General features: G+C 40.0%; 1 protein-coding gene across 1 annotated transcript in view; it reads left to right on the top strand.

Moving 5' to 3' along the window:
• The window catches only part of LOC140908685 (EGF-like photoreceptor maintenance factor), a gene marked incomplete at its 5' end in the record, with an annotated part of 102,992 nt that overhangs the window by 36,918 nt on the left and 45,096 nt on the right, over nucleotides 1–20,978 (top strand). The window contains one exon of the mRNA XM_073336354.2: nucleotides 2,790–2,911. Coding sequence (XP_073192455.2) covers nucleotides 2,790–2,911 — 122 coding nt within the window. The remainder of the gene's footprint in view (nucleotides 1–2,789; nucleotides 2,912–20,978) is intronic.

The raw sequence follows: 20,978 nt of genomic DNA, 5'->3' as shown, positions 1-20,978 counted from the left end.
CTGGGAAAAATATTGCTTGTAACTGTTTCAAAATTTAAAAAACAAAAACTAGGAGGAGTTTTCCCATTTTCCCATGAGAAACAGAAATGTGCAGTACTGTAACAAACCCATTTCCACTGGAGAGTATGCAGCACTTCAGTGGCGTTTAGCACTTCTATCCAAGCACGGGCCTCCAGGTTAACGGAGAATGTTTTTTGTCAAGAGAGACTCAACCTTGAGTCATTTGGAATCTGTCAAGTGAAGAAAGTAGTGCATGCATATGTTCTACACCACTGCCCTGAACCTGTCTAAATTGATACGGGCCCAGTCCTTCTCCCACTAAAGTCAGCGGGAGGTTTTACATTAATTTCACAGGATTGCTCCTTTGGGATGAAAATCACCCAGGTGCAGAGGGCCTATCCAAAGCTCTCTGCACCATTCAAGTACTCAGAAGTGGTGCTTAGTGAGTTGCTATTCATTGGGGCCTTTGGATCCTCTACACCCAAGAGAGATTGTCTGTGCTGGTGCTGAACAGACCATGCCATTGAGGTGTGGCTGCGGGAGCGGGGATCCAGTGGTGCAAAACCTAGTAGAGAGTCTATAGCTGCTATTCCATCCCATAGGTTGACCCAATGGGCTGCATTACAACCACATGGCCTACTTGTAGTTTCAGAAGTGGATGTGTCAGAGACATGATTCCTGCATGAAGATTTTCTACAAGCTAAGGAATTATCCTGTAGATGAATAAAGACTCTAAATATTAGTAATAGCATGCTGTTTCCATGCTAGCCTCTATCATATGAGACACCTTGACACTTCCACTCATCCTTCAAATCCCTCCCAAAGACAGATTTAACGTCTACAAGCAATGTGCTCAGTTAAGGGCTGTTGGGTGTAATTGCTGTATATGTATTTAATTAGAACATTTAATAAAATTGTACATATTTTGCCCTGTTGCTACAAACACGAATGCAGATCTGTGGCTACATACAGCTGCTTTGTGCTGCACCTTCACTTGATTCTGGCTCTTGATCCAGCCTACCCAGATTCAAGAGAATCAGTTATATCAGAGAATCGGACCAAGAGTGAGGGAGCACAAACCCTACTCCTATTTCTGAGCTATGCTGTTTGCTCCTCTGCCTGTGAGTAGCGCCTAGCTCATTGGGATTACTACCATGATATAAATAACATGATATATTTCAATACTGCAGTATAACAGCTTGAGTTTATACACCTTCTGTAACAACCTCTTACTGGACAATATTTCTAACATCCAAACATAGATTTATGTAAAATTTCCGTTTTCTTGATTATATAGTGTAGATATAAAATTTGTGTCCTGCTTAAGTAACAATGAACCTGAGCAATGTTCACATTTATGCTAAATTTTAATTAAACCTTTGTAATGTGGACATTTTAAAACAAATACACAACTAGTAGAAAACAACTTAATTCCATGTACTTTAACAGAGCAATTTATACCTGCTGAGGATCTGGCCCCAAATGTCTAAGCACGTAAAACACTTTTTTTAGTTTACAAAACAATGATAAATTTTAACAAGTTTTATGGATCTCATTTATTTATATGTGGGAATGAGCTAATTGACTTAAGTTAGTGTGCCAGATAAAATATTATCTCCGAGCATGTTTGCATTTATGTTTTACTTACTGTATATTTATAAATAGGATGAAAAATGGTATGGAAGTAAAGTATCCCATGCTACCAACTGCCAATTCTTTTGTGGAAATCTTGTCTGTCTGTGATGCCTGTGGGTTTGACTTGTACTCCTCAGAGGTCTCAGTTCCACTGCACTATGTACAGAATCATGACTGCAGAAATCTAGGAGTCAGAGAAAGCTAAGCATTTCCTGACAGATGAAAAATGCTGTTGCCATGGAAGACCCAAAGCATTTAATGAGAGTAATGGAAGTTACATGTACAGAGACAGAGTGACAGCATAGATTACATGGTAAATCTTAGGGATAATGAAGAATCCAGGGACCTATGTGAAGTTGTAATAAATCCAGCCCTGTAAGAACTGCAATTACTGCTGTCACTGGTCCCTTGTATAGCTGTAATGCTCCGATGATACTTCTCTCTTTATATCATTCATGACGAAAAAGGAAGGATTCTGATCATTAGCTTGTGAGGATTACAATGAAACATGGAAATACATCATGAGTGAAACCAGCTTAAGCTGCCAAATTTAAAATCTTGATTTTAAACATTTAAAAAAATTGGTTAGTCTCTAAGGTGCCACAAGTACTCCTTTTTCTTTTTGAGAATACAGACTAACACGCCTGTTACTCTGAATCTTGGGCAAGTTTCCCTTGAAAATAATGGTGTAATATGAGGCAGACATCACTGCAAAAGTGATGTTTGCTGTCCACATATTTATTAAAAACCATTATTGAAACAAAAATACCCTATGTACTTCACCCACAAGTTTCCAGTGGAAAATTTCTCAGCGGTAAATTGGGTGTGTTTACAGCCTTTGCACAAACTGACAATGGTTCATAGATAAATCGTTTGAAATAATAAATAAATAATTGTTTAAGCAAAGTACTGTAGGGTACAGGTCAGCTGATTTCTGTGTGAATAAAAAACTATTTCAAGATATTTCAGCGATAAGTTTTAAGATTTGACATAAGTGATTTAATACTGTACAATTTAGAGTAAAGCCAGTCAAAAGTATCTCCCTAACGTTATTCAGCCCTGTTTTAACATTACTTAAGTTATTTTACAATGATGTTTCACTTTAATTCTAAATTAGCATCACAATACTCTCTTTTTTTTTTTTGTCCTTGCAGTTGTTGACGGCTTCTATTGTTTGTGCAACCCTGGATATGCAGGACTGAAATGTGACCAGGACGTTGATGACTGTATTATCAATGCTTGTGACCACAATTCTACATGCATGGACCTGCATCTGGTAAGTATACAGTATATGATAATTGATATGTTTGCTCATGTATCTTAAATCAAAACGTGAAGTTCTGCTTCCTCGAATCCTCATTTAATCCATGCACCTGGAAAATGGTTTTATAATTATGCTATCTAGTCTCCAGTTTTTATTTGACGTTATTGACAGGGAAGAAAGGTGTTTTTCCTCTTTTTTAAAAATAATTATTGAGCAAACATGGTGGTTTGTTCAGTTCAAAGTGATGGAAATTTTTTCAACTTACGTTATTGCTTTTTAATTTAGATACCTTTTTTACAAAAAATATTCATTGTCATAATATTCACTCAGCAAACTTTTTAGTGTTTGGTGGCATTTGGAGGGGTGTTATTTCGTTGTTTGTTTTGTGTTGATTTAACCAGATCCATCAGTTGTCTCAATTCATGAGTCTTAAAACATTTATTTCACAATAACTGGTCACTTCTCAGGAATACAAGAATGCTTTTGTCAATTGATTTCTTAGAAAACACTCAATAAACACATTGACTAAAAGAAGTGTCGGGGAGGAGAATTGGATAGTGGATTAACAATCAGCTTCCTTCAAGTCTTCCCCAGTGTGTTTGAGGGAAAGCTATCCAAGAGTCTAGATTTTTGTTTGATTTGTTTTTATTTGTTTAAAAAACACACATTCCAGAAAATTGTGGGTGTCAGTTAAGAGTTCTGGTGGTGACCAAGGATATAATTCTTTCTTTAGTCTGAAGGTGTGTCTACTCTGCAGTTGGAGGGAATTTACAGTTTGGGAAGACCTGCACATTCCAGCTTTGATTGAGTTAGCTGGCTAAAAGCAGCTGTATAGCCACAGCAGTGTAGATGGTAGTATGAGCTAGCTGCTTGAGTACTTAACTAGGGTTTCAGCATGTGCTCAGGTGGAGGGTGACTAACCTGTGCCACTGCCTGCAGCTACACTGCTACTTTCTGCTCATTAGCTTGATCAATGTGATAGCATGCATGTCTCCCAGAGCTGGAAATTTCACCTGCAGCTGCAGTGTAGACATACCCCAACTTTGAGTGTAAGAGGCAAATTGGTTGAAACTATACTAAAGAACAATCATCAGACACACAGATGGACACAATATGTTGGGCAATAGTCAACATGACTTTTGGAAAGGGAAATCATGCCTCACCACTCTATTAGAATTCTTTAGTGTGTCAGCAAGCATGTGGACAAGGGAATATAATGTACTTAAACTTTTAAAAAAAGAAAAGGAGGACTTGTCGCACCTTAGAGACTAACCAATTTATTAGAGCATGAGCTTTCGTGAGCTACAGCTCACTTCATCAGATGCATACTGTGGAAAGTGTAGAAGATCTTTTTATACACACAAAGCATGAAAAAAATACCTCCCCCCACCCCACTCTCCTGCTGGAAATAGCTTATCTAAAGTGATACTCTCCTTACAATGTGTATGATAATCAAGGTGGGCCATTTCCACCACAAATCCAGGGTTTAACAAGAACATCTGGGGGGGGGTAGGAAAAAACAAGGGGAAATAAGTACCTACATGCCTCCAGCTTTCACACTGACCACACCACACGATCCATCGTCTACAGCCAAGCTCTGCGATACAACCGCATTTGCTCCAACCCCTCAGACAGAGACAAACACCTACAAGATCTCTATCAAGCATTCTTACAACTACAGTACCCACCTGCGGAAGTGAAGAAACGGATTGATAGAGCCAGAAGAGTTCCTAGAAGTCACCTCCTACAGGACAGGCCTAACAAAGAAAATAACAGAACGCCACTAGCCGTCACCTTCAGCCCCCAACTAAAACCCCTCCAACGCATTATTAAGGATCTACAATCTATCCTGAAGGATGACCCAACACTCTCACAAATCTTGGGAGACAGGCCAGTCCTTGCCTACAGACAGTCCCCCAACCTGAAGCAAATAGTCACCAGCAACCACATACCACACAACAGAACCACTAACCCAGGAACCTATCCTTGCAACAAAGCCCGTTGCCAACTGTGCCCACATATCTATTCAGGGGACACCATCACAGGGCCTAACAACATCAGCCACACTATCAGAGGCTTGTTCACCTGCACATCCACCAATGTGATATATGCCATCATGTGCCAGCAATGCCCCTCTGCCATGTACATTGGTCAAACTGGACAGTCTCTACGTAAAAGAATAAATGGACACAAATCAGATGTCAAGAATTATAACATTCATAAACCAGTCGGAGAACACTTCAATCTCTCTGGTCACGCGATTACAGACATGAAAGTTGCCATATTACAACAAAAAAACTTCAAATCCAGACTCCAGCGAGAAACTGTTGAATTGGAATTCATTTGCAAATTGGATACAATTAATTTAGGCTTGAATAGAGACTGGGAGTGGCTAAGTCATTATGCAAGGTAACCTATTTCTCCTTGTTTTTTGCTTCCCCCCCCCCGCCTCCTCAGACGTTCTTGTTAAACCCTGGATTTGTGCTGGAAATGGCCCACCTTGATTATCATACACATTGTAAGGAGAGTGGTCACTTTAGATAAGCTATTACCAGCAGGAGAGTGGGGTGGGGGGAGGTATTTTTTCATGCTTTGTGTGTATAAAAAGATCTTCTACACTTTCCACAGTATGCATCCGATGAAGTGAGCTGTAGCTCACGAAAGCTTATGTTCAAATAAATTGGTTAGTCTCTAAGGTGCCACAAGTACTCCTTTTCTTTTTGCAAATACAGACTAACACGGCTGTTACTCTGAAACCTGTCATTAAACTTTTAATAAATCTTTAACATGGTCCCTCACCAAACCCTCTTGAGCAAAGTTGACAGTCATGGGATAAGAGGGAAGGTTGTCTCATGGCTCAATAACTGGTTAAAACAAATGGTAGGAATAAATGGTCTTTTTCACAATGGAGAGAGGTGAGCAGTGGCATCTATCCAGTATCTGCACTGGGACCTGTGCTGTTCAACATATTAATAAATAATCTAGAAAAGAAGATGAATAAGGAAATAGCTAAATCCAAAGCTGACTGAAGAGTTACAAAGGCATCTCGCTAAACTCAGTGACTGGGCAACAAAAGAACAGATGAAATTCAGTGTCTATAAGTACAAATTAATATATGTTGGGAAAAAATAATCCCAGCTATGCATACAAAATGATGGGTTCTAAATTAGGTGTTACCCCTCAAGAAAGAGATATTTTCAGAGAAGTATCTGCAACTATCTGCTCAATATGAACCCACAGTCACAAAATTTAACAAGAACATTAGGAACCATTAGAAAAGGCATAGTTGATAAAACAGATGTCATAATGTTGTGACATTACCCAGGGTACAATCTGGATTGTTGGACAGCTGTGTCCCCTCAGTTCTCCAAACTGGGGTGCCTTTTACACTGCTTTTCTCCTCACTGGCTCACACAGCCTTCAGCGGCTCACACAGCCTTCAGCATGTAAATTAGCCCCCAGGTATACTGCAAGAGTGTTTCAGCCTGCCACCCATGAATTATTCTGGAGAGCGACACCAGCAAATTCCCAGCCCCGGACTTGTCCCCAGAAATGTGTCTTGTACTGTCCAGTAACCTCATGGACAATACAAGCTCATAGAAAGTATGTCACTTCATTAGTAGAAAATCATATGTGCAAACCCTGTTATCCCAAATGAAGTTTCCCAAACACTTCAGCCCAAACACACTGGCTTAGATAAAACAATAAAACAATTTTGTTGACAGGAATTGTTGACAGGAATTGTTGATGCCGTGCATAGAGATGAGGGGAGAGAGGTGAGGTGATTTGGGGCTTCTGTTTCTCATTTTTATATCTTTTCCTCCTCTTTGAGAATCCACTCCAGATGGGGTTCAGCCAGCCAGTCTGTTTACTTGGGAACTGCCAGCTGTTCCATTGCCAAGATGTACATTTCTTGCTCACACTCTTCTTCTTTCCAAAGAGTGACCATTTAACTAGCTGAGAGTTCATTTTATTTTGTTGACATTTGGCTGAGGTGTTTGTTTGCCTTTTTGTCTTTGAGAAAGTGGTCTGTGCCTGCTTTTCTATTGTATGACATTGCTGAGACACGCTCCAAGTTTAGAATCCTATAACTTTACATGCACTGTTGCTACGCTCATTTTACCAGGATAGTAATGATCAGCAAACTGAGTTTTCAAATGCTACCTCACTAGTCATACTTGTACAAGATCTATTATAGTTTTGTAAAAAGGATGAACATGAGGGTACAGACTGTCTCAAATGCTACTATATAAATCCATATTATTCCCACATCTTGAATACTTCATGCAGTTCTGGTCACCCCATTTCAAAAAAGGTATATTGGAAAATGTACAAAGAAGGGCAACAAAAATTATTGAGAGTATGGAACAGGCTCCATCTGAGGAGAGATTAATAAGACTGGGACCGTTCAGCTTAGAAAAGAGACAATTAAGGGGGATATGACAAAGGTCTATAATAACATGAATGTTGTGAATTGGGATGTGTTGTTTATCCCTTCACACAATGCAAGAACTAGAGGTCACCCAATGAAATTAATAGGCAGCATGTTTAAAACAAAATGAAGTATTTCTTCACGCAACACACAGTCCACCTATAAAATTCATTGCCATAGGAATTTTTGAAGGCCAAAAGTATAACTGAGTTCAGAAAAGAATTAGATAAGTTCACAGAATATAGGTCCATCAATAGCTATTAACCATGATGGTCAGGAATGCATCCCCATGCACTGGATGTTGCTATACCTCCAACTGCTAGAAACTGGGAATGGATGACAAGGGATAGATCACTCAAAATTGCCCTGTTTTGTTCATTCCCTGTAAGCATCTGGAATTAGCCACTGTCAGAAACAGGATATTGGGTTAGATGGACTATTGGTCTCAGCCACTATGGATGCCCATATAAGTTAATGCCAAAGACCAGAAGGAAGGAAGTTCTTTCTGTAGGTAAGAATGATCATGTGGATATCTTGGCTTGTGTTCTTGGATCTTCCACAGATTTCCTGTGTGGCATTGGGCAAGTCATATAGGACCTGATCCTGATCTTGATGACATTGAAGTCCATGGAAATTTTACCGTTTACTTAAATAGAAGCAGCATCAGGACCTTAAACTTCCTAAGCCTCAGTTTCCTCATCTGTAACACTGATATCCTTTTAGCAGCCTGACACAGGAGTTTTGAGCATGCCAGATACCTTATTTGTAAAGTGCTTTGAGATCCTTGGATGAACAGGTCTCTAAAAACGATTAATGCAAAGAATTATTGTAGCTTTTATGTTGCTGCTTCCACTGAAGTAAAAATTGAACTGGAACTCCTCAACAGATTTGTAAATCCTCCTATTCTTTTGTCACACACAAGTCGGGTTGCCAATCCTTCAGGATTGCCCTGGACTCTAATTAAATGTTATGCCATGTGATGAAACCTCCAGGAATCCATCCAACCGAAATTGGCAACGCTACATGCAGGTAAAACTGAAAGCATATGTGCTGTCTCTGTGGGTGCTCTGGGGCTGGAGCACCCATGAAAAATAATAGTGGGTGCTCAGCACCCACTGGCAGCCCTGCGGATCAGTTCCTCCTCCTTTTCCCCAGCACCACCTGCCAGTGAACTTCGCCAATCAGCTCCTTTCCCGCTCCTCCAGTAACTTCTGCTCACTGAGATCAGCTGTTCAGCGACATGCAGGAGGCGCTGGTGGGGTAGGGGCAGAGCGAGGGCAAGGGTGTGCTCGGGGTAGGGGTGGGGTCTTGGGGGAGAGGGGTGGAGTGGGGGTCAAGTCCCCCCCCCAGGGAAGTGAGGAAGCTGGTGCCTGTGGCTGGAAGTATTTCAAAGTTTCATAAGCATAAAACATTATATTTTTATCATCATTTTCATGTTTGTGAAAGATGTCCTAGTATTTTGACTTTCCTTTCACTCCAAAATTCTTTGCTTAAAATCCCTAGTGAGAAGAAAGGGGAAAAGAAGGTAGTCCTCACCCCCTACAAACAGAAAATAAAACTCTAAGACAAAACCATAGCAGTTTTATCAAATTAAACACAAAATGATTACTATGCAACATCCTTCATAAGCATATTCAGTTCTCAAACATAAATAGACACCATGGACAAAATGGATTGCTTGCAATTGTATAAATAAAACACACAAACATGCTAACTCAGTTCAATCAACTTGCTAATTAAGCCTTTCCTCTCTCTTTTTTTTTTTTTTTTTAAACCTATCTGTGGATACTAATATCTCTGCTAATTTATTTGCTTTTACAGCCACTAATGTATTTTAAAGGTTTCAGGGCAACATAAGCGTTCAATTTTTAATTTTTTTTAAAGATAAAATCCACTTTTGGCCTTTTTTATTGTCTTGTATTTTATTTTTGACAACTCTGTTCAGCCATAATGGCAGGCGTGATGATGAATCGCTCTGAAAGACATGTGGTGTCAGAGTGACAAGGCTCTTGTAGGAGGCACATATCATTGTGGTAGGAGCACTAAAGTTTAGCAAAGACAACTTAAAATCACTCCATAGGTGACCCAGAATAGAGAAAATTATTTCATAGTCAAACCTCAAATTCACCACAACAGTACAAAACTAGTGAGTATATCATGTGGTGGATGTAAATGTGGCGTGCATTGTTTCTAAACATGTATGTGCTTTTTAGTATGGGACTATCAAATATGAATGTTCATTTTTTTTTAAATTAAAGCAGAAATTGAAATGGGAGAGTTTCAATTACCCTTTGAGAAATGAGATAACATTGGGTCCCATCATAAATGGACCAAATAACAGTCTGTGTGGTAGTGTTTGGTACATTTATTTATAAACAAAGTACCAAACAATCCCCTCCCACGCTACTACCACTTTGACGAGAATAATGAGCTGTGATCTTGATGTAGCTGTTTTCAGGACTGAGTCTTTTAATTGCTGGGAACAGCTTAAGTCACTTTTCTAGCTTTCCCCTAAGGAGCAAAGAAACTTTTAGCTTTGTGGAATCTCTGAAAATATTGTTGGCCGTATTAGAGACCCCCATTTACAACTAAAACCACTCAGAAAGAAATAGTAACTCACTGTCATTTATAACGTTGTATTTTAGACTGGCTTTCTTCACATGCCTTCTGTGTTTCTTTTGTTTTCATCACTCACTTGAGTTTGCTTTCCTCCTACAATACATACACATTTGTCATCTCCTCTATCACAAACGCATATCGTTTTGTTTTAAATGGACTGTGACACAGTTAGCAAATCAATAAAATCCCTGCAGGCTCATCATTTCTCAGGAAGCCTGACATTAAAGAAACAAAACAAAAAAACCCTCCACCACTTCCCTAACTAAAGAAAACAAACACAATATAAATTGAATGGCAAGGTATTATTTTTACTTGATAAAACTATAAATCTGAAACTTTTTTTCTAAATATCTAATGACTTGTTTAAATAATGAATATCATGACACCGTTGATGTTCAGATATAAGGGATGTGAATAATTTTACGTAAGAAATCTGTGGTTTGACATCTTTGCTTTCCACAATAAGGATTTCTAAAAATGGAGGGCATAAATTCAGTGCAGAATTACAGTTGTGGGCTCTGATAAGACCAAAAAAAAAAAATCAGCACATTAGGATTCAGGTGCCTAAATCCCAAATGAGGCCCCACTGGGATTCACAAAGCCCTCTCCCAGCTGCCCCTGTAACCTCTAGATGCCTAAACTCCTTTACTGCCTAAATTTTAGCAGTAAACGTTCTCTAAGAACCTCTGTTTTGACCTCTGACCTTGCACACTGCAGTCTCATAGAAAGTGCCCAGACATGTAAGCCCCAGTGCGATGCATGACCCAGGCTCTTTAGCCTGGTGCTTAAAGAACTCATGGGAGATCCAGGATCTAGTACCTCTGCTCCAATGACTTTTTAAAAAAAAATATTTATCCACACTGGAACAGCTTCAACAGGAGAAGATGGAGGGAGCCACACATCAGAATATTCCATTGCCCAGTGGCTAGGGCACTCACTTGAGAGGTGGCAGAGCTCAGTTCAAATCCTTTCCCCCCCTTCAGATGGACTGGAGAGTTGCACCGGGGATCTCCCACATCTCAGGTGAGCACCCTCACCACTGAGCTAAAAATTATGAGGGAGGTCCTGCTGTTGATACTGCTTCTTGGTGAAATGGCATAGGCACATAACACCAAGAGGATTTGCAGTTGAGAATCCTAAGCAGGAGATGCCTCCCTGCAGCCTGGATTTAGGTGTATATCTCTGAGAGTGTCAGGAGTTACCACATATCAGCCAACTTGAGCATGGCATCTCCCATTGGTTGTGTTAGCTGAGGAACCTCCTAGCATGCTGGCTTCTGTGAATCCTACTCTATGGTGTCTGTCTGTCTGTCCACATTCATTGTATAGGGAGCGAGATGCTGTACTCGGGCTTTCTGATTCCCAGTGATTTTTTTTTTAGGGGTTCAAAAGTTAAGTGTGGTGACACTAAGCATCACCATACTGAAATTTCTTTGTTAATCTAGCCCTTACTGTTTGTTCCTTAAGGTGCTATGAAATACTTTGGATTATCATATGCTATACTTAGATCTGCCTTTTCTCTGTTCTCCTTTAATCTTTATTTATATTGACCTCATTTAAGTTTCAGATGTATTATAAGCATTCATTTGATAGTCCAGAAAGGGATACAAATGGCTAGCACGCTTTGAAAAAATATGATATTATGGAGCCTACAAGTTCATTAAACTTTATTCTTATTGAACTCAATGTGAGGTAGAAAGCATCTCCTACAAGTTGCCAATTTCTTCTTTACTCCCACTGAAGCTATTTTATACATGTTATGATAAGGACCCAGTATAGTGCAGTGATGGACATAAACTACTGAAACACTAAATTATCATAAACAGAACCACACTCTCGCCTTCCTTTCTGCAATCAGAGTACCGGAACGAACAAATCTAGGTTAATAGCCATCTGGGGGATGGTTCCTAAATGTTAGCAGAAAACCTCCCAAAAGAGCTGAGTTTCCCCGTCAGGTCTGGTTGATATAATGTTTGGGATCGAATTGATCTCTAAAAGCAGTTTCCATAATATATTGCCTTCTACTCAGAAAGCTTTGTCCCCAAGGAATGAACAACAGATTGTCCATCCTCAGAAGTAACAGCTAAAGCATGCCTAATAAACTAAATTGTTTCAGCTAACTACTGAAACAATTAATCCCCAATTTAGCTTTTTCTAGCCAGTTTAGGGTCTGAATGACCAGGAACTTCAATTGAACCCAGAATTAGATTGGCAGTCAATACTGAATGTGAAATATTCTCATAGTACATTCATGTTGGTCTGCCCTGAATAGGATATAGGCCATTCTTTGTGAGCCAGCTGAAGTTTGTAGGTGGTGGTCAGGGTCAGCTCCACGTACAGTAGAGCAAGTTGGAATCTCATCGTTTGGTGACAAAAACATGGATACTAGTGTTCCAAAACTCTTTGTGGCAGGGACTGAGACCTCCAAGTGCTTCTGTAACACATAGTAAATAATATTATTGAGATAACATCTTTTGGCCAGCCCAGGATGCAGGGGGTGGGGTGAGAGACATTTCTAATAAATGCTGCTTTCTTGAGAATCCATCAACAGAGAGAATTTCAGTAAATCTGCAAGGTTGTATGCTACCCCCAAAGTATAATGACAAATGCTTGTATCTAAGGTTGAGTTGCCATTTCCTCAAAATGTTTCTCCATTGCCTAACAACGTTACTTCTGGATGTCTCAGATGAAAGTTGAACCACTAGGAGAGCAGGATACTGCATTCTCCATGTCTGATAAGAAGGAAATTTAGTCCTTGAAATTTTCTGCATCCTGATGTCAGGGCAGGCAAAATTACCTCCTGATCACACAGATCCTAAACCCTGCATACACGGTGAAATAGTGAGCACAAAAATTTGCACAGAAGAAATTTTTTTGCGCACACGGCCTGTCAAAAATTAGAGGGAACATTGCTCATGATTCATAGGTTTTAGCAGTCTCCCATATAAGTTGAGCCGGAGAGGTGGCCAAATAGAATTCTAGGGACTCCACATGGGAGTGCCATTGAGAAATATGAGCAAATGCTTAATCACATCCCTATGTGATCTCAGTTAATGTATCTTAGAGCAGCTCACCGACCTGTACAATATCCCTGTCATGGCTGATTCCCCACTCTGGCACTTTAAGTGCCGAAGGTGGGGGCCTGGAAGAATTCTAAAAATTAATATTGGCCACTTCAGGCTGGTATTAAACTCCCAAAGTTACAGCTTTTCTCTGACCTTGGATGAGTAGATGCTGCTACGACCCAAGAGCAAACCCCTCCCTGCCCTTTTGAGATCTCGGGAAAGAGCATTTGGGAATTCCTTCCTTTGGGGTACCCTCAAGCTCCTTGCCCTCCAGGGAAGAGCTGAGAAAGAAAACAAAGGAAATCAGCTGTTGCCACCAGCTAATTAAACATGTGCACAAACCCCTTAGGACACAAAAATCCAATAGCGTTCTTTAAAAAGGTAAATTTTATTAAAAACGAACAAATACATTTTAAAAAAGAACAAATATAATAATTAAGCATCAAGAATGTGTTTCTTGAGGTCCACCTTAAAGGTTACAAGCAAAACAAATGCACCTGGGGTTAGCACAGAGGAGTCCACAAGCCAATAAGAAATAAAAGAAATAACCCTAATTGCATCTTCCGAGACATTCCCTGATTTACTTACACATTTTGGGTTCAGATGATTAGTTCTAGGTATGACCTGATTGTTTTCCATACCTGGCTCAAAGCTCTTACAGCATAGCCCCAGCCTGTCCCTGCTCTGTCTCCTCTCCTGAGAGCAACAGAACAGACAAAGGGAAAAAATTGTTCCCCATGTGAAATTTTAGTCTTCCCATTGGCTCTTTTGGTCAGGTGACCACTCCTTCCTTTTACCTGTGGACCTGTTAACCCTTTAGAGGTAAAGCAAGTAGAGAACAGCTACTAACAGGATTTTATAGCTAACTGGCTGGCTGGTTGTCCATAAAAGGGAGCTATGCCCCCTCTTCATTTATCATAATCCCATATGCAAAATAAGTATCAGACTGTCAGTAGATCTAACAGTATTAGTATGATCTCTAACTTGATAGGTGAGATCAGCCATCACCATAATCATGGCTGTACTTGCCATGCTTCATCTAGTTCTGAAGCTTGACCATAAGGGATCTAGGATATTGGAGGAAGATAGAGGCTTCTGAAGTTGGTCTGTCACCAGATTCTCAGTTACATTCCCTAAAAAGAAAAGGAGTACTTGTGGCACCTTAGAGACTAACCAATTTATTTGAGCATGAGCTTTCGTGAGCTACAGCTCACTTCATCGGATGCATGCCGTGGAAACTGCAGCAGACTTTATTTATACACAGAGAATATGAAAAAATACCTCCTCCCACCCCACTGTTCTGCTGGTAATAGCTTATCTAAAGTGATCATCAGGTGGGCCTATTCTATCAACATAGAATAATAAACATAAGTACAGCTAAAAGCTGTAACTACAAAAGTAATAAATGATAGACAAATAGCTAAAATAATTTGCAGAAGGTGGAAATTGGCCTGTGTTATAAGGCTTAAAGCCTCTCTCTTCAGTTGTCAATGTTTTCTAGTCCAAACTATGGTTCATATCCTATGAGTCAGCTCCCAGAAATAAGCAGTGGAGAAACTGTAGGTTGAAAGGAGATGTGAGCGTACGAGTATCCAGAAAACAGATGCATACAGCTAGGTCAAGGCAAACACTGAGATTAATTTTAGTGCTGCACCTCTGATGTTGGGATATTTATCCTTTGGTACATGTTTCCAGAAATTAAGGGTCCCTTCTGTCTTCTGAACAGATTTCAAATCTGTCATCCTCCAAAAGTTCTATTATTTGCGTCTGAGACATTGCTTCGTCCGTGACTAAAAGGGCTTCAGACAATCTGCTTCAGCGCTAAAAGGGTCAATCAGAAATCTGATTTGAGTTCTTTTCTCTGCAAATCTTGGAATCTTTCCTCAAAGCTGCCCTTAAGATCTTTAATCATGCTCGCATACCTAATTGTGCTCTGTTTTAGGGGTTCTGCTGCATCATCTTTTGATCTGGCTTGAAGTAGGACATTGAGAGAAAGTGTGACAGCTCTCCCTCAAGCATTTGTCTGTGAAACAACTGCAGTTTGTTCATGAACACAAATATGCATTGCCCTAGATCAGACAGCAACTGGAATTTTCCTTGTAAATCCATATTTAGTTTATCCAAATGCAGCAGCATGTCGGCAAGAAATGCCAAGTCTAGAACCATCCAGGAACTGCAAGCTCAGGGTGTATTCTGTGCATCTCCTCCATAAACAATTTTACTGGTTTGAGGAGCTCGAAAAAAATGGGAAATAACTTTACCTCTCGAGAGCTATTGAACTGCACAGTGAAATGGCAAATTGGCAGGGGAGTAGTCTTCATCCAGTTCTTGAATTAGAATTTGAAATTGTCTGTGAGTGCATTTGAGATAATTAATTTCACAATGTGAAAGACAAGTTTCATGACGTGATCAAATTTGAGATTTTTTAGATACTGGTTGCTCTCAATGAACACCACAGTGAAATGTCCAAAATTCAGGAAAGCTCTCGTCAGACTTACAAAGCACTACTAATCCCTTTGCAGATCCCCACATGGAGAGAGCCCTGTCCATTGCAATGGTAGTGAGCTTCTGTAAAGGCAAGTGCCTTTTTGCAACTACCAACATCAACGCCTCCTTTAGATCTCGATATCGTATCACTAAAGGACAGAACTCATGGATGAGGAGTTCTTCCCTTACAAGACGGTAGTCAGATACAGTGTGGACAAATACTGCTAAGGTTTATCCTGGCATGGCATGACTCATCCAAAGCGATGGTCAAATATTCACACTGCTGAAGTTGTGAGTGCAGTTGTGATTGGATGTCACTGTTCAGGTCAGAGATTCTGCCTTCTATTGTGTGGCATGAAAGCTGCAGGCAAGAAATTTTATTCTGTAGATTCTCATTCTCTGGTGAGAGGATTGAAATATCAGTGAGGCATGTTTTTATAAGCTCTCCTTCAGAGTAGGGCGTTTTCCGCATGGGCTATGTGCTAGGCCACATAATAGGAGGCTAATGTTAGTCTGTGATGGGTTGGCAAATCTGGTGAAGAACTGCGCTTCTACATATGTTTGTTTGTTCAAAGTTTTCAGTTTTAAAGTGCAGAGTTCAGAAACTTGTGGGAACTCTTAATCCATATGTGCATGGCTAGAAGCTAAATGATACTGCAAGTTTGAAGATTTGAACTGAGAGATACAAGTCTGGCAAAGAAGACACATGGCCTTACCATTATGTTCAACAAAGTACTTATTCTCCCACTCCTGTTGGAAGCCTGGATTTTCATCTGTGTAATTTTCTTTTCTGTTTGCATTTGCCTTCCATTGTTAGCGTAAGAAAAAGATTAAAAATTTCCACACCAGCTAGTCCCCACATCCCTTATTCAAGGAGACACTGGTGCCAGCCAGGGGGTGCTGGACCCTGGCTCTGTCCCAAACCCTGCCCCCCCATTCAACCCCTTTCCCCAAGTCCCCATTCCCACCTCCACCCCACCTCTTCCCTCCCCCAAGTAAGCTGTGTCCTCACTCCACCCCCCAAGCCTCCTGCATGTCGCAAAACAGCTGATTGTGGTGGGCGGACGGCACAGGGAGGGAGAGGTGAGGCTGCATATGGCATCCTCGTTCCTTCACCCTTCCCCATCAGAGCCTCCTGAACACTGCAAAACAGCTGATCGCAGGAGGTATGGGAGAGGGAGGAGGAGGTGGTGCTGATTTGGGGGGCTGGTGGTGGTGCTGAGCACCCACCATTTTTTACCCCCAGAGTCCTCATCTAGCAGGAACTGCATATTATTTTCTGAAGAGCCGCATGTGGCTCCGGAGTCACAGGTTGGCCACCCCTGGATTAGAAGGTATAAAGTAGGAATAGACTGGGAGGCAATCTAGGAACCTCAAAGGGAGAAATACAACAAGGATGCTTGGGCTCCAATAGGGTGTACTACATTATTTGAAAAATCAATTTATTTAGGGTTAGGGCTCCAATTAAAGATGATTGGTTTGCTAATCCCTAAGTAAAACCTTGATAAAATAATTATGGTTTAAACGATTAAGATAATTAAAAACATTGTCTATGGCTGACAAAATCCTTAATTCACTTCACTATGCCTAGTAATGCAGTACATAAGGCAAATATCACCCCACTCTTCTGGATATTTGCATAAAGAGTTGGTTAAGAATTAAAGAGTTGCTTCACAAAAGCTCTGATTTCATTTTTGGTCACTTGTACAGTAAAATAGGATTTACATGACATCTTTCCATTCCTTTAAGACTTACAATGATATAAAGAAGAATCTGTCTCTAGAAGCTGTTTGTGTACCGTCCCATACAGAAAAATCAAATAGTAAAATAAATGTTAAGTGTGCCTTCGTTCCAATTTTATGCTCTATTCACACCTATTCATTATCACCATTTTGATTTAAGTAGGAGTTCCCTTCTTTTTCCAACTGAATACTCAATTACGATAAATAAAATACCAGAGAGAGAGAGAGAAAGGGTTCACATTTTTTAGTTTTTAAAAGGGCAGAGGGAAGAAAAGGATTAAAAAGGAAGGAAATAAACAGTCAGTTTGCCACTCTAGGCCAACGGGGGCTGTGGGAAGCAGCATGGGCTGAGGGATGTGCTGGCCACCCTTCCTGCAGCCCCTATTGGCCTGGAGCGGCAAACCGCAGCCAGTGGGAGCCGCGATCGGCCGAACCTGCAGACGCGGCAGGTAAACAAACCGGCCCAGCCCGCCAGGGGCTTTCCCTGAACAAGCAGTGGCCCTAGTTTGAGAACCACTGACTTAGAGGATGACAAACTACTACTTCCATCAGTTACTCCATTAGCTAAAGTGAATCTGCAAGTTCCAGCCTTGCTGATGACCCATGTGGGTGTTAATATGGAATTTCTATTTTTTCAGTTTGCTTATTTAAAAAAAGTTACACACAAAAGAAATCTTCATTAAAAGATTATTAAGGTTGCACAGTAAAGCACTGAAAAGTTAAGAAATGTGAAAATTAAGGTCGCTTGTGCAACCTTAATTTGGCCCCCTCTAAGCATTCTGTCTTTAACTATGGGATTACATAGTATTCCCTTCCCCCCCTCCGCGAGCCTGCCTCATTCGTGCACAGAATGGATGCTGCTCAGTTAATTAGCAGCTATTAAATATTTTTTCCTTCAATATTTGGCTTCATGCCTTATCTATTACTCACTATTCAAACCCTGTGTTGTAGATAGAACTATTAAGTTCTTCCTGGGCTTTTCTGTTGTGCTCATCGCTATAGTATCTGAGTGCTTCACAAATATTAATGAATTTATTTTTACAACACCCTTATGAGCTGAGTTTATTTTCCCTGTTTTGCATATGGGAACTGAGACAGAAATTAAGGTCAAAAGTATCCAGTCCTTTTGGGTGCCCACTATGAGACTTCTAGGAACTGATAAAGCACCTAGCTTTATAGAGCACTTAATATGTTCAGGCACAGCTCCCATTTATTTCAGCTGCAGCTGTGAATGATCAGTAAATCAGACCCAAGGTTCTGAAGTCTGATCCTCACAAAGTGAGGAATACACAATTAATGATGACCCATGAGAACTTTGGTTTAATTGACTTGACTGACAGCACACAGGAACTCTGTGGCAGAGGAATCCATTTCTCAAGGTTAGTAGTCAACTGCCATAACCATGAGACCATCCTCTCTCTCCCTGCAATCATGAGCCTGAGTTACTGCTCATTTTCCAACTTCCGCAACAAATGAGGTACGGGTGCCACAGATTATGTTTTTTGTTTTGTTCTTTCTTCCTTTAATTGAATAACCTAATTCATCCTCAGATTAGGTCTCACCTGTGCACTGAGTTAGGCAGGGATCCTGGGGGGCAGGGAAAATAGTATGTGACTGAAGGCTGAATCAGAATACATATAGGACCCCATAATTCTGGAAATTCCTAACCTGAGTGCTTAACTTTGCACCTTTAATAATGTTCTTTTAACATTGTGTGTGCTTAAGTAATATATAGTTCTACTGTTCCCAAATCATGCATTGTTGTGGTCCAATCAGCTAGTCCTTTTCCTATATTGTAGAATAGTAAATTTCACAAATGTTTATAATGGATTTTTCAGTGGTTCTCAGTGCCAGCCTAACTCTGCCCCTAATGGTAAAAACATCAGCCAACACTGACTTCATTGTAATCCCACTATGTGTATTGTAAACACTACTTGATCCCCATTAGCCTTATCAATGGCAGTACCAACTTTTTCACCATTTGTACAAAATATCGATACTTCTTTATAAAATCTTGATCCTTGAGTCTCTTCTCTCCTTCCATAACTCTCCCCTCAAAAAGAAAAGGAGGACTTGTGGTACCTTAGAGACTAACAAATATATTTGAGAATAAGCTTTTGTGAGCTATAGCTCACTTCATTGGATGCATGCAGTGGAAAATACAGTGGGGAGATTTATATACATAGAGAACATGAAACAATGGGTGTTACCCTACACACTGTAACAAAAGTGATCAACACCCATTGTTTCATGTTCTCTATGTATATACATCTCCCCACTGTATTTTCCACTGCATGCATCCGATGAAGTGAGCTATAGCTCACGAAAGCTTATTCTCAAATATATTTGTTAGTCTACGGTGCCACAAATACTCCTTTTCTTTTTGCAGATACAGACTAACACGGCTACTATAAAATCTCCCCTCAAAATTGTTTTTTTTATTTTTGTTTTTAAGAGGCAAACCAAGTGGAAGTCAATTTTGTGAAAGATGGAATTTTTCCTATAGTGTGAGATCCTGGATGCCATTTTTTAATCTCTAAGCAATTCTGAATGTCTGTTATAAACCCTTCAAGGAACCTCATTAAGGGTTAGATGCTTTCCCTTTTACTTTAGGGGCTCTGCTATACACTAACAAAATAATCAAACATCAAACAAAAACAAATCTTCTGATAATCCTTCTCTCACAATATGAATCACAGATCTTATCCCCCAAGCTGTGCCAATAACTGGACTGTGACCAGCAGGGAGTTTTCTATTATGGCACCCTGAAGGAAGAAAGCAAGCAGTTGACTATTCTCTTTCTGAAGTTTAAGAACCCTATTAGCCTGATCAATACCTTTTGTCCCCTTCTTAAATTGTTTGATGTGCCTTTCATATGTTCTGTCTTTTTTTTTTTTTTTTAATAAAAATGATGTCTTGAGATCTATTGCTCATTGTCAGTACAGGGCTGCACCAATCTTGGGAATGTAACTAAAATAAAGAAAAAGTTTGACTTTAATTTAAAAGGCAGATACTTTAGGAGGTGGGTTGATAAAAAATACAAAAATGACTGTACATAAGCAAGTTATTTTTCATTTTTAATAGGATTTCAATTCTGGTTATGCTGCTGGAACTATGCTATCTTTAGAGCAAATAAAAATAGAGTTCAGTACTAAAGGATAAAAAGTAATACAAAGCAAGAAAACATCAAAAATTATGCAGCCTTTAAAACATGCAGAAGTGTTTGAGGGAAATAAATTTACAAACTGGGGGCTAGACTGTGATAACTGTACTCATGTTTGGTTGTACCTTACTCCGCAAATAGCCCCATTAACTTCAGTAGGAGATCATATGGAGCAAGTTTTAGTTATGGTCAATAATGAGACCCAATCTGGTGCATAAAAAACAGCAACCTGATTTTTTTCCCCCAGGTACAGTTTCAGACTCTTTTTCCCCTTCAGAGATCATCCTCAACTCCAAATGAAGTCAGTAGAAAGCTGTGAATGTTCAGGGCCTTTGTAAATCTGACCAAAGGATTTTCCTCTTTGAGACTTTTTCCATGAGTGAAAAATGGAAACATTAGAGGAAATGTGAGAACTTAAACATAGACTATCAGGGTTGGAAAGGACCTCAGGAGGTCATCTGGTCCAACCCCCTGCTCAAAGCAGGACCAATCCCCAATTTTTGCCCCAGATCCCTAAATGGACCTCTCAAGGATTGAGCTCACAACCTTGGGTTTAGCAGGCCAATGCTCAA

The sequence above is a fragment of the Lepidochelys kempii genome, chromosome 3 (assembly GCF_965140285.1).
Source record: "Lepidochelys kempii isolate rLepKem1 chromosome 3, rLepKem1.hap1, whole genome shotgun sequence".
NCBI lineage: Eukaryota > Metazoa > Chordata > Testudines > Cheloniidae > Lepidochelys > Lepidochelys kempii.
Note: the sequence above shows the minus strand (reverse complement) of the source record. Positions and strands in the feature narration are given on the sequence as shown.